Source organism: Coregonus clupeaformis, unplaced genomic scaffold (genome assembly GCF_020615455.1).
Source record: "Coregonus clupeaformis isolate EN_2021a unplaced genomic scaffold, ASM2061545v1 scaf1732, whole genome shotgun sequence".
Taxonomy (NCBI): domain Eukaryota; kingdom Metazoa; phylum Chordata; class Actinopteri; order Salmoniformes; family Salmonidae; genus Coregonus; species Coregonus clupeaformis.
In genome coordinates, this window is record NW_025535186.1 from 37,411 (window position 1) to 51,229 (window position 13,819).

A 13,819-nucleotide genomic window follows, 5' to 3' on the forward strand; every position below is an offset into this window, starting at 1 on the left:
TAAAAAGTGAACATCAGTAGATATAGTTTCTAACGTTTCGTTTTATTTTGTAAGATAGTCTGGCCTGGCAGGTAGGATTTAGTTGTCCTCTCTGGCTCACACTCCAGTACAGTAGGTGGCGGTAATGCACCATAACGTTGGATGCCAAACGCCGATAAACCCCACAGAAGAAGAATTACTTTCGGCACACCCCCTCTGGCTCACCGGTGCACACCCTAGCATTCTCACCTGCCCTGGCCGCCGAGCACAGCACGAAAACACAGCAGCCGTCAATGGACAAATGCTGTAGCAAGGATCATGGTGGGGAAAAGTCTAGTGACTTTAGTGGTTCTAATTTGTTGCATCGTTGGAACCGAGAACAATCAAGGTGGGTGAGAGATTGAGATGTTTTTTTTATTTATTGCCTTTAGGTGACAGCCTTCTACATTAAGTTTGGTACCTGTTGCGATTACAATGCCTCGGGAATAGGTTCCTTCCGCACAAAATAATTAATTTTGTTATTGCCTGCTAGAAATACTGATCCAGGGTCGGTCTTATTGTTTCAACATAATGCCTAAAGGTTTGGGCGGGGGATGGGAAGGGCTGATCCTAAATCAGTTTTTAATGCGTGGACCCGGATATGAAACGTCGGCCAAACAAATACAACATGGAATGTGACACACCGCAAATATATTTGTGTATATATAATAATATAATTGTGATTTTTTTTTATTTAAGTTGTTTAGACACTACTATTTTATATTTAGTTTAGTTTAGCTATTTTATTTAAAGGTTAACAAAAAAGAAAGTGGGAAGTTTACTTCAGTGTCTGGGTGTTCTGGAAGCCAAGAGGAAGTGCTACAGATTGTTACATCAGATAATGTGATTTAACCAAATATTTGTGGTATTCCTGGGAGTTACAGGTTAGGTACTGTTTGGTGTAGCACAGAGAATGTTTGACCAACCTTGGCGATACTTTCTTCTTCCTCCTCAATTCGTGGAAACAGGAGTCTTATAAAATGTCAGTGTCAAGTTGCAGGGGGTCCGTTTTGAATTTTGACAATGCCCCATTATTAAAATAAATAGTTGTTTTGCTCCATGAAGTAATCCAACAATGTGTATGCCGTCATCTTGTCTATTTTAAGTCTTGTCTCATTGATCGAGACAGGTGTCTGTCATCATGACATTTGGATTTATTATGGATCCCCCTTACTCTTCCTGGGGTCCGGCAAAATTAAGGCATTTATACCATCTAAAAACATTACAATACTTTCATAACCGATTTCACAACACACTAGGTGGGGTAATTGGGCTGATTTGTTGCCACTCAAGACTGTTTTACGAGCCTGATTGGGCTGCACGACGAGTCGATCAAAAGATGACGGTGTGCGTCCCAGTCTCAACAGTTCGCCCCATGTCATTGTTTGACGTGTTGGTCTTCGGCAGGGTTTTTGGTCTGTTCTGAACACGTTTGACGTGTTGGTCTTCGGCAGGTTTTTTGGTCTGTTCTGAACACGTTTGACGTGTTGGTCTTCGGCAGGGTTTTTGGTCTGTTCTGAACACGTTTGACGTGTTGGTCTTCGGCAGGTTTTTTGGTCTGTTCTGAACACGTTTGACGTGTTGGTCTTCGGCAGGGTTTTTGGTCTGTTCTGAACACGTTTGACGTGTTGGTCTTCGGCAGGGTTTTTGGTCTGTTCTGAACACAAAGGTTTTATTGAGGCAAGTCGAAGTTCCTGAGCCGCAGTCTACGCCCCTTCGGCTGTCAACAGTACTACTCCTAGTAGGAGCGGGAACATGAAGTGTTTTTGTTGTCGTTCAACAAGAGATGACTACTTTTCATGCACAGTTTTTCACTTCAGAAATACTGCACCAAACATCTTAGCTAGATGTACAATTGTGCGACTAAAGACCTCCAGCAGCAAAAAAACATGCAAAATCAATGACAGATTTCTTGATTTATCTTAGATTCATTCAGACGATTTTGAGCAACCGTTTCTGGCTATGTTTTTGCTACGGTGGCTCAAGAGAGAGAAACAACAGTAATATTGTAGCGTTTTTCTAGTTTTTCAAGCCAAGGTCTTTAGGGAGTATGAGAGCACCAGACGGTCGCTTCACCAAGCCGATATCTGCTAGGAGCAAACTGAACCTGAGGTGATTCCCACTGGGCAGCTGTATAACGGTATTGCCGGTGGTAGCTAATGTGGCAATTTCTTTACCCTCACATAATTGTATTTCAATTAAGATAGCAGCCTACACAAGACATAACTATACTGAACAAAAATATAAACGCAACATGCAACAATTTCAATGATTTTACTATGTTACAGTTCATATAAGGAAAATCAGTCAATTGAAATAAATTAATCAGGCCCTAATCTATGGATTTCACATGACTGGGCAGGGACGCAGCCATGGGGTGGGCCTGGGAGGGCGTAGGCCCACCCCCTGAGGAGCCAGGTGCTCCTCAGGGGGTAAGAAAAGGGATATGGTAAGAAACGAAAAACCACACCGCTTAATCAAAACCGTTTAACCAATAATGGAGCGCTGATGTTACGCCATCACTGTTGATCTACCCGCTGATGTTACGCCATCACTGTTGATCTACCCGCTGATGGTACGCCATCACTGTTGATCTACCCGCTGATGTTACACCATCACTGTTGATCTACCCGCTGATGTTACGCCATCACTGTTGATCTACCCGCTGATGTAACACCATCACTGTTGATCTACCCGCTGATGTAACACCATCACTGTTTATCTACCCGCTGATGTAACACCATCACTGTTGATCTACCCGCTGATGTAACACCATCACTGTTGATCTACCCGCTGATGTAACACCATCACTGTTGATCTACCCGCTGATGTAACACCATCACTGTTGATCTACCCGCTGATGTAACACCATCACTGTTGATCTACCCGCTGATGTAACACCATCACTGTTGATCTACCCGCTGATGTAACACCATCACTGTTGATCTACCCGCTGATGTAACACCATCACTGTTGATCTACCCGCTGATGTAACACCATCACTGTTGATCTACCCGCTGATGTAACACCATCACTGTTGATCTACCCACTGATGTTACACCATCACTGTTGATCTACCCACTGATGTAACACCATCACTGTTGATCTACCCACTGATGTAACACCATCACTGTTGATCTACCCACTGATGTAACGCCATCACTGTTGATCTACCCACTGATGTAACGCCATCACTGTTGATCTACCCGCTGATGTAACACCATCACTGTTGATCTACCCGCTGATGTAACACCATCACTGTTGATCTACCCGCTGATGTTACGCCATCACTGTTGATCTACCCGCTGATGTAACACCATCACTGTTGATCTACCCGCTGATGTAACACCATCACTGTTGATCTACCCACTGATGTAACACCATCACTGTTGATCTACCCGCTGATGTAACACCATCACTGTTGATCTACCCGCTGATGTAACACCATCACTGTTGATCTACCCGCTGATGTAACACCATCACTGTTGATCTACCCGCTGATGTAACACCATCACTGTTGATCTACCCGCTGATGTAACACCATCACTGTTGATCTACCCGCTGATGAAACACCATCACTGTTGATCTACCCGCTGATGTAACACCATCACTGTTGATCTACCCGCTGATGTAACACCATCACTGTTGATCTACCCACTGATGTTACACCATCACTGTTGATCTACCCACTGATGTAACACCATCACTGTTGATCTACCCACTGATGTAACGCCATCACTGTTGATCTACCCACTGATGTAACGCCATCACTGTTGATCTACCCACTGATGTAACGCCATCACTGTTGATCTACCCGCTGATGTAACACCATCACTGTTGATCTACCCGCTGATGTAACACCATCACTGTTGATCTACCCGCTGATGTTACGCCATCACTGTTGATCTACCCGCTGATGTAACACCATCACTGTTGATCTACCCGCTGATGTAACACCATCACTGTTGATCTACCCGCTGATGTAACACCATCACTGTTGATCTACCCACTGATGTAACGCCATCACTGTTGATCTACCCACTGATGTAACGCCATCACTGTTGATCTACCCGCTGATGTAACACCATCACTGTTGATCTACCCGCTGATGTAACACCATCACTGTTGATCTACCCGCTGATGTAACACCATCACTGTTGATCTACCCGCTGATGTTACGCCATCACTGTTGATCTACCCGCTGATGTAACACCATCACTGTTGATCTACCCGCTGATGTAACACCATCACTGTTGATCTACCCGCTGATGTAACACCATCACTGTTGATCTACCCACTGTTATGCCATCACTTATTTCGCCACGCCCACTTCACTCACTCCAGATATGCAGTACTAATCCATACCTAAAGAGAACAGATGATAATGGCCTCGTTCGAGAGCATCAAAACCGTGATGCATCATGGGTCAGTTGTGACTGACTGACTGATCTACAAATCATACTGAGTCACAGTGCCTTGCAAAAGGATTCAGACCCCTTGGATTCATACGGAGTAGTCACAGAGCCTTGCAAAAGGATTCAGACCCCTTGGATGTCTCTACAAATCATACTGAGTAGTCACAGTGCCTTGCAAAAGGATTCAGACCCCTTGGATTCATACGGAGTAGTCACAGTGCCTTGCAAAAGGATTCAGACCCCTTGGATTCATACGGAGTAGTCACAGTGCCTTGCAAAAGGATTCAGACCCCTTGGATTCATACGGAGTAGTCACAGAGCCTTGCAAAAGGATTCAGACCCCTTGGATTCATACAGAGTAGTCACAGTGCCTTGCAAAAGGATTCAGACCCCTTGGATTCATACGGAGTAGTCACAGTGCCTTGCAAAAGGATTCAGACCCCTTGGATTCATACGGAGTAGTCACAGTGCCTTGCAAAAGGATTCAGACCCCTTGGATTCATACGGAGTAGTCACAGAGCCTTGCAAAAGGATTCAGACCCCTTGGATTCATACTGAGTCACAGTGCCTTGCAAAAGGATTCAGACCCCTTGGATTCATACTGAGTCACAGTGCCTTGCAAAAGGATTCAGACCCCTTGGATTCATACGGAGTAGTCACAGAGCCTTGCAAAAGGATTCAGACCCCTTGGATTCATACGGAGTAGTCACAGTGCCTTGCAAAAGGATTCAGACCCCTTGGATTCATACGGAGTAGTCACAGTGCCTTGCAAAAGGATTCAGACCCCTTGGATTCATACGGAGTAGTCACAGAGCCTTGCAAAAGGATTCAGACCCCTTGGATGTCTCTACAAATCATACTGAGTAGTCACAGTGCCTTGCAAAAGGATTCAGACCCCTTGGATTCATACGGAGTAGTCACAGTGCCTTGCAAAAGGATTCAGACCCCTTGGATTCATACGGAGTAGTCACAGTGCCTTGCAAAAGGATTCAGACCCCTTGGATTCATACGGAGTAGTCACAGAGCCTTGCAAAAGGATTCAGACCCCTTGGATTCATACGGAGTAGTCACAGTGCCTTGCAAAAGGATTCAGACCCCTTGGATTCATACGGAGTAGTCACAGTGCCTTGCAAAAGGATTCAGACCCCTTGGATTCATACGGAGTAGTCACAGTGCCTTGCAAAAGGATTCAGACCCCTTGGATTCATACTGAGTCACAGTGCCTTGCAAAAGGATTCAGACCCCTTGGATTCATACTGAGTCACAGTGCCTTGCAAAAGGATTCAGACCCCTTGGATTCATACGGAGTAGTCACAGTGCCTTGCAAAAGTATTCAGACCCCTTGGATTTCTTTACATTTTATTGTGTTAAAAAGTCTTTACATTTTATTGTGTTAAAAAGTGGGATTAAAGTGGATTTAATAGTCTTTTTTTTTTGTCAACAATATACTCAAAATACTCTGTCAAAATGGAAGATTAAAAAAAATAAAAAAATTAAAAAATTTGATCACTAAAATATAGTCGTTGCATAAGTATTCAGCCGCTTTGTTTAGGAAAGTCTATATTAGTTCAGGAGTCAAATGTGGCTTAACAAATCGCATAATAAGTTACATGGACTCCCTCTGTGTGAAGTAATATGGGTTGACATGATGTTTGAATGACTCCCCCTTCCTCTGTCCCCCATACATACAACATCTGGAAGGTCCACTACCCCTTCCTCTGTCCCCCAGACATACAACATCTGGAAGGTCCACTACCCCTTCCTCTGTCCCCCAGACATACAACATCTGGAAGGTCCACTACCCCTTCCTCTGTCCCCTATACATACAACATCTGGAAGGTCCACTACCCCTTCCTCTGTCCCCCAGACATACAACATCTGGAAGGTCCACTACCCCTTCCTCTGTCCCCCAGACATACAACATCTGGAAGGTCCACTACCCCTTCCTCTGTCCCCCAGACATACAACATCTGGAAGGTCCACTACCCCTTCCTCTGTCCCCCAGACATACAACATCTGGAAGGTCCACTACCCCTTCCTCTGTCCCCCAGACATACAACATCTGGAAGGTCCACTACCCCCTTCCTCTGTCCCCCAGACATACAACATCTGGAAGGTCCACTACCCCTTCCTCTGTCCCCTATACATACAACATCTGGAAGGTCCACTACCCCTTCCTCTGTCCCCCATACATACAACATCTGGAAGGTCCACTACCCCTTCCTCTGTCCCCCAGACATACAACATCTGGAAGGTCCACTACCCCTTCCTCTGTCCCCCAGACATACAACATCTGGAAGGTCCACTACCCCTTCCTCTGTCCCCCAGACATACAACATCTGGAAGGTCCACTACCCCTTCCTCTGTCCCCTATACATACAACATCTGGAAGGTCCCTCAGTCAAGTATTGAATTTCAAGCACAGATTCAACTACAAAGACCAGGGAGCTTTTCGAAAGCCTCATAAAGAAGGGCAGTGATTGGTAGATGGGGAAACAATAACAAATCAGACCTTGAATATCTCTTTTTAAGCATTGGTCAAGTTAATAATTATGCTGTGGATTACATATTAAACCAGACACGTCGAAGATAGTTGTCCTTCTGAACTGAACTGCAGGACAGGAATGAACCTGCTCAGGGATGTTACCATGAGGTCATTGGTTATTTAAAAACAAGTACAGAGTTCAATGGCTGTGATGGGAGAACTGAGGGTGGATCAACATTTGTAGTGACGTCACAATCACGACTTAAACGACAGTGAAAAGAACAATGGAAATATACAGAATCAGAATATTCCAGAACATTCTGTATGCAACAAGGCACTGAAGTAATACTGAAGGGAAAAAAACACTGCAAAGGAACACACTTTTTGGCCTAATGCCCCCCCCCCAAAGAATGTGCAAATACAACACAACACATCACTAAGTAAAGGCGTCCGCATGCTTCCCAGCTGAAACAGTTCGGAACAGTTCGTGGATTTATTATGACAACATTTTGTGACATTTTTGTTCGTTTTTGACTTTTTCGGGCTATTTGGGCACACATTTCTTCTCGAGGAAAGTCGAAGTCTACGCCCCCTCGTCGGCGATTGGTCAACAGTAGGGATTCTTCAATGAAGTGCCTGGTGTCATTCAAAGAGAGACGACTCGTCCTCATGGAAAAATTATTTACTTGAGAAAATACTGCACCAATCATTATAGTCAGATGCAAAATCGCGCGACTACGATCTCCTCAGCAAAAACGCCAAAATGAATGACAGATTTCTTGAGTTATCTTAGATGAATTCAGACTATTTTGAGGAAGTGTATAATTGCCGCTTTTTTCTTGTTTTTCAAGTGAATATCTTTTAAGGGAGTATGGGAGCAGACTCGTTCAGTTTGGCTAGCGTAGCTCGGCTAGGTGCCAGCTGAACTGAAGCATGCTTTAATCGTCTTAATTATTTTCAAGCGTGGTGGTGGCTGCATCATGCTATGGGTATGCTTGACATCGGCAAATACTGAGGAGTTTTTCAGGATACAAATAAATGGGACTGGATGGAGCTAAGCACAGGCAAAAATCCTAGTGGAAAACCTGCTCCAGTCTGCTTTCCACCAGAGACTGGGAGAGGAATTCACCTCTCAGCAGGGCAATAACCTAAAACACAAGGCCAAATCTACACTGGAGTTGGTTACCAAGACGACAGTGAATGTTCCTGAGGGGCCACTCAGGTTACAGTTGTGACTTAAATCTACTTGAAAATCTTTGGCAAGACTTAAAAACAGCTGTTTAGCCATGATTCCCAACATCTTGACAGAGCTTGAAGAATTATGAAAAGAATAATGGGCAAATGTAATAAAAATTAATATTGCACAATACAGGTGTGGTAAAGCTCTTAGACTTACCCAGAAAGACTCACAGCTGTAATCGCTGCCAAAGGTGTTTCTAACATGTACAGTGGGGAAAAAAAGTATTTAGTCAGCCACCAATTGTGCAAGTTCTCCCACTTAAAAAGATGAGAGAGGCCTGTAATTTTCATCATAGGTACACGTCAACTATGACAGACAAAATGAGAAAAAAAATCCAGAAAATCACATTGTAGGATTTTTAATGAATTTATTTGCAAATTATGGTGGAAAATAAGTATTTGGTCAATAACAAAAGTTTCTCAATACTTTGTTATATACCCTTTGTTGGCAATGACACAGGTCAAACGTTTTCTGTAAGTCTTCACAAGGTTTTCACACACTGTTGCTGGTATTTTGGCCCATTCCTCCATGCAGATCTCTAGAGCAGTGATGTTTTGCGTCTGTCGCTGGGCAACACGGACTTTCAACTCCCTCCAAAGATTTTCTATGGGGTTGAGATCTGGAGACTGGCAAGGCCACTCCAGGACCTTGAAATGCTTCTTACGAAGCCACTCCTTCGTTGCCCGGGCGGTGTGTTTGGGATCATTGTCATGCTGAAAGACCCAGCCACGTTTCAGGTTTTCACTCAAAATCTCACGATACATGGCCCCATTCATTCTTTCCTTTACACGGATCAGTCGTCCTGGTCCCTTTGCAGAAAAACAGCCCCAAAGCATGATGTTTCCACCCCCATGCTTCACAGTAGGTATGGTGTTCTTTGGATGCAACTCAGCATTCTTTGTCCTCCAAACACGACGAGTTGAGTTTTTACCAAAAAGTTCTATTTTGGTTTCATCTGACCATATGACATTCTCCCAATCCTCTTCTGGATCATCCAAATGCACTCTAGCAAACTTCAGACGGGCCTGGACATGTACTGGCTTAAGCAGGGGACACGTCTGGCACTGCAAGATTTGAGTCCCTGGCGGCGTAGTGTGTTACTGATGGTAGGCTTTGTTACTTTGGTCCCAGCTCTCTGCAGGTCATTCACTAGGCCCCCCGTGTGGTTCTGGGATTTTTGCTTACCGTTCTTGTGATCATTTTGACCCCCACGGGGTGAGATCTTGCGTGGAGCCCCAGATCGAGGGAGATTATCAGTGGTCTTGTATGTCTTCCATTTCCTAATAATTGCTCCCACAGTTGATTTCTTCAAACCAAGCTGCTTACCTATTGCAGATTCAGTCTTCCCAGCCTGGTGCAGGTCTACAATTTTGTTTCTGGTGTCCTTTGACAGCTCTTTGGTCTTGGCCATAGTGGAGTTTGGAGTGTGACTGTTTGAGGTTGTGGACAGGTGTCTTTTATACTGATAACAAGTTCAAACAGGTGCCATTAATACAGGTAACGAGTGGAGGACAGAGGAGCCTCTTAAAGAAGAAGTTACAGGTCTGTGAGAGCCAGAAATCTTGCTTGTTTGTAGGTGACCAAATACTTATTTTCCACCATAATTTGCAAATAAATTCATTAAAAATCCTACAATGTGATTTTCTGGATTTTTTTTCTTCATAGTTGACATGTACATATGATGAAAATTACAGGCCTCTCTCATCTTTTTTAAGTGGGAGAACTTGCACAATTAGTGGCTGACTAAATACTTTTTTTCTCCACTGTATTGATTTAGGGAGCTGAATACTAATGCAAAGACTATATTTTTGTTATTTAATTTCTATTAATCTTTAAATGTAAAACATTTATAAAATATACTTTGACAGAGTATTTTGTGTAGATTGTTGATAATAAATGACATTTGAATCCCACTTTGTAACACAATGAAATGTGATGAAATCCAAGGATACTTTTGCAAGGCACTGTATTTATGATGCAAGGTGATTTTGTAGATCAGTCAGTCTCGATTCGCCTTTCAAGTCGGCTTCAATGTCGAAGGCGCCTAACGAATCACCTATACTCAGCAGTGCATCAGTGTTTTCCACTCATTTATCGAACTTGGGAACCATGCCAATATGTCATCATTGACACATTTCAGTAGATTTATGTTTTTTTACTTGATTTAATTAGCTGATTGATTGATTGGACTGTTAGACTTTGGCTGTGTATGTAATCTTCGCCATTCAGGACATTGGCTATTAGAATATGAACCAGGTAGTTCATAGCTGTTCTTTTGACCTTTTCAGATATTTTCAACGGACAGACATCTAAACTTTCCAGCTACACGGTTGTGAAGCCTCAGCTTATTCAGAGGAGATGGGCAAGAGATGCAGACAGACTTCCTGAATCGGGAAAGGTAGGATACCTACAGGTCTCCAACTCGTGGTTTTTGACACACGATGGTAAATGACCGGTGTATTTTCATGTGACGTGACTGTGCTGCGTTGGAACTCATTTCAGACTCAAGAACCTGAGAGGCTTTCTTATTCGTTGATCATTGACGACAAGGAACACTTCCTCCATCTAAAAAAGAACACGTATGTCAGCGCATTATTTTTCTATTGCATATTAGTAATTACCTTAATGTCACACAATTCTATGCTTGTGGAGTGATCTGTGTATTTTTCTTTTGTCAGAGAGTTTTTATCCGAAAGCTTTGTTCAGTTTTCCGATGATGACAGTGGGAATCTGACGCCTACATATCCTAAGCCCGATGTAAGTAGCAGTGACTACATTACAGAATGACATTGGGGGGAATGTAAGGGGAGACTCGGGATGGATGGATGGATGGATGGATGGGTGGGAGGGGGACTGACAAGCAACCTTGGTTGCTGGGTGGGGTGGGAGGCATGCTTTCTTCAGGCTGGGGGGCATGGTTTATTGGGTACGCCCATCTAGAACTGGGTCGGACCCCCCCTTTCCCTCCAGAACAGCTTGAATTCTTCGGGGTAGTCTACAAGGTGTCGGAAACGTTCCACAGGGATGTTGGTCCATGCTGATGCGATAGCATCATGCAGTTGCTGCTGATTGGACGGCGGTACATTCATGCTGCCAACAGCCCGTTCCATCTCATCCCAAAGATGCTTTATTGTCATGTTCCAGGTGATGTTTTTTCCACTCTTCAGTTGTCCAGTGTTGGTGCTGGCATGCCCACTGGAGCCGCTTCTTCTTGTTTTTAGCTGATAGGAGTGGAACCCGGTGTGGTCGTCTGCTGCAATAGCCCATCCGTGACAAAGACCGACGAGTTGTGCGTTCCGAGATGCCGTTCGGCACACCACTGTTGTACTGTACCGTTATTTGTCTGTTTGTGGCATACCTGTAAGCTTGCACGATTATTTCGCCCACAGGACTGCCGCTGACTGGATGTTTTTTGTTTGTCGCACCATTCTCGGTAAACCCTAGACGCTGTTGTGCGTAAAAAGCCCAGGAGGGCGGCCGTTTTCTGAGACCTGGCACCGGTGACCATACCACGCACAAAGTCGCTTAGGTCACTCGTTTTGCCCATTCTAACGTTCAATGGAACAGTAACTGAATGCCTTGATGCCTGTCTGCCTGCTTTATATAGCAAGCCACGGCCACGTGACTCACTGTCTGTAGGAGCGAACCATTTTCATGAACGGGGTGGTGTATCTAATAAACTGGCCAGTGTGTATGTGTATATAATTAATTATATATATATATTAGGGCTGTCAAAAATAGCGCGTTAACGACGTTAATTAGTTGTTTGCTGTTAATTACGTCAATTTTTTTAACGCATTTCACGCATGCGCAGTGTGACAAATTATTCAGGTCAGGAAAGTGGTTGGGAGCTAGAGGCGAGATGGAGCAAGGTGAGCAAAGTGGGCCTATTGACGGATTCAAATATAAAAAGAATGATGATGGTACAGTTAACAAGTACAAGGTTATTTGCAAGATTTGTAAGAAGGAGTTTCAATTTCACCGGAGCTGTTCAAGCTTGAAGTACCATGTCAACGCCAAACATGCGTTTGCTGGGCCGTCAGATTCAGCAAGTGGTTTGCGCCAGACCACGCTGAATGTTTGCAGGCAATTAACAAAATCAACCTCAGATAATTTGACCAACACAATAGCAAAATGGATTGCAAAGGATTGTAGACCCATTAGCATTGTAGAAGACTCAGGTTTCCTTGATGTTTTGCAAGTGGCGTCTCAAGACTCATTCTATAAGCCACCGTCAAGAGCCACAGCCAAAGACAAATATTATGGTGTGTAGTATGTTTCAGCTTGATTTAAAACACCATTATTTGGCTGTGTTAATAAACAGACATAATATGAAAATTATGTATCTGTGTCCTGTTATTTATCTTTTGGTATGCATTTCAGAAAAAAAATGGTTAGGATTCAGGTGTAATTGCAAATAGTGATTAATCATGATTAATCCACTGAAAATTCTGATTAATTTGATTAAAAATTTTAATCATTTGACAGCCCTAATATATATATATACAGTACCAGTCAAAAGTTTAGACACACCTACTCAGATAATTTTTTTAAATAAAGAAAAACCCTTGAATGAGTAGATGTGTCCAAACTTTTGACTGGTACTGTACATATACATGCATACATACATACATACATACATACATACATACATACATACATACATACATACATAATATTTCCACATGGCTGCTCTTGTTTGAATTACATGCCTGTGTATAGCTGCCTGTCACATGGTGACGTGTGTTGCAGGTCCATTGTTATTACCATGGTGACGTGTGTTGCAGGTCCATTGTTATTACCATGGTGACGTGTGTTGCAGGTCCATTGTTATTACCATGGTGACGTGTGTTGCAGGTCCATTGTTATTACCATGGTGACGTGTGTTGCAGGTCCATTGTTATTACCATGGTGACGTGTGTTGCAGGTCCATTGTTATTACCATGGTGACGTGTGTTGCAGGTCCATTGTTATTACCATGGTGACGTGTGTTGCAGGTCCATTGTTATTACCATGGTGACGTGTGTTGCAGGTCCATTGTTATTACCATGGTGACGTGTGTTGCAGGTCCATTGTTATTACCATGGTGACGTGTGTTGCAGGTCCATTGTTATTACCATGGTGACGTGTGTTGCAGGTCCATTGTTATTACCATGGTGACGTGGAGGATCATGAAGACTCTCTGGTCGCCCTCAGCACCTGCTCAGGTCTCAGGTCAGTCTCTCATTCACTTATATATAATAATACTAATCCTCAGTTCCTGCTGACCTCAGGTCAGTCTCTCATTCACTTATATATAATAATACTAATCCTCAGTTCCTGCTGACCTCAGGTCAGTCTCTCATTCACTTATATATAATAATACTAAACCTCAGTACCTGCTGACCTCAGGTCAGTCTCTCATTCACTTATATATAATAATACTAATCCTCAGTTCCTGCTGACCTCAGGTCAGTCTCTCATTCACTATATATAATAATACTAATCCTCAGTTCCTGCTGACCTCAGGTCAGTCTCTCATTCACTTATATATAATAATACTAAACCTCAGTTCCTGCTGACCTCAGGTCAGTCTCTCATTCACTTATATATAATAATACTAATCCTCAGTTCCTGCTGACCTCAGGTCAGTCTCTCATTCACTTATATATAATAATACTA

The 13,819-nt window shown here is 43.3% G+C and overlaps 1 protein-coding gene across 1 annotated transcript in view; it reads left to right on the forward strand.

Moving 5' to 3' along the window:
- Positions 1-201: 201 nt before the first annotated feature.
- Positions 202-13,819, forward strand: part of LOC123487491 (disintegrin and metalloproteinase domain-containing protein 9-like) — a 49,467-nt gene continuing 35,849 nt past the window's right edge. The window contains exons 1-5 of the mRNA XM_045218700.1: positions 202-367; positions 10,447-10,556; positions 10,661-10,737; positions 10,837-10,915; positions 13,296-13,372. Of these exons, the coding sequence (XP_045074635.1) occupies positions 298-367; positions 10,447-10,556; positions 10,661-10,737; positions 10,837-10,915; positions 13,296-13,372 (413 nt within the window). The 5' untranslated portion in view covers positions 202-297. The remainder of the gene's footprint in view (positions 368-10,446; positions 10,557-10,660; positions 10,738-10,836; positions 10,916-13,295; positions 13,373-13,819) is intronic.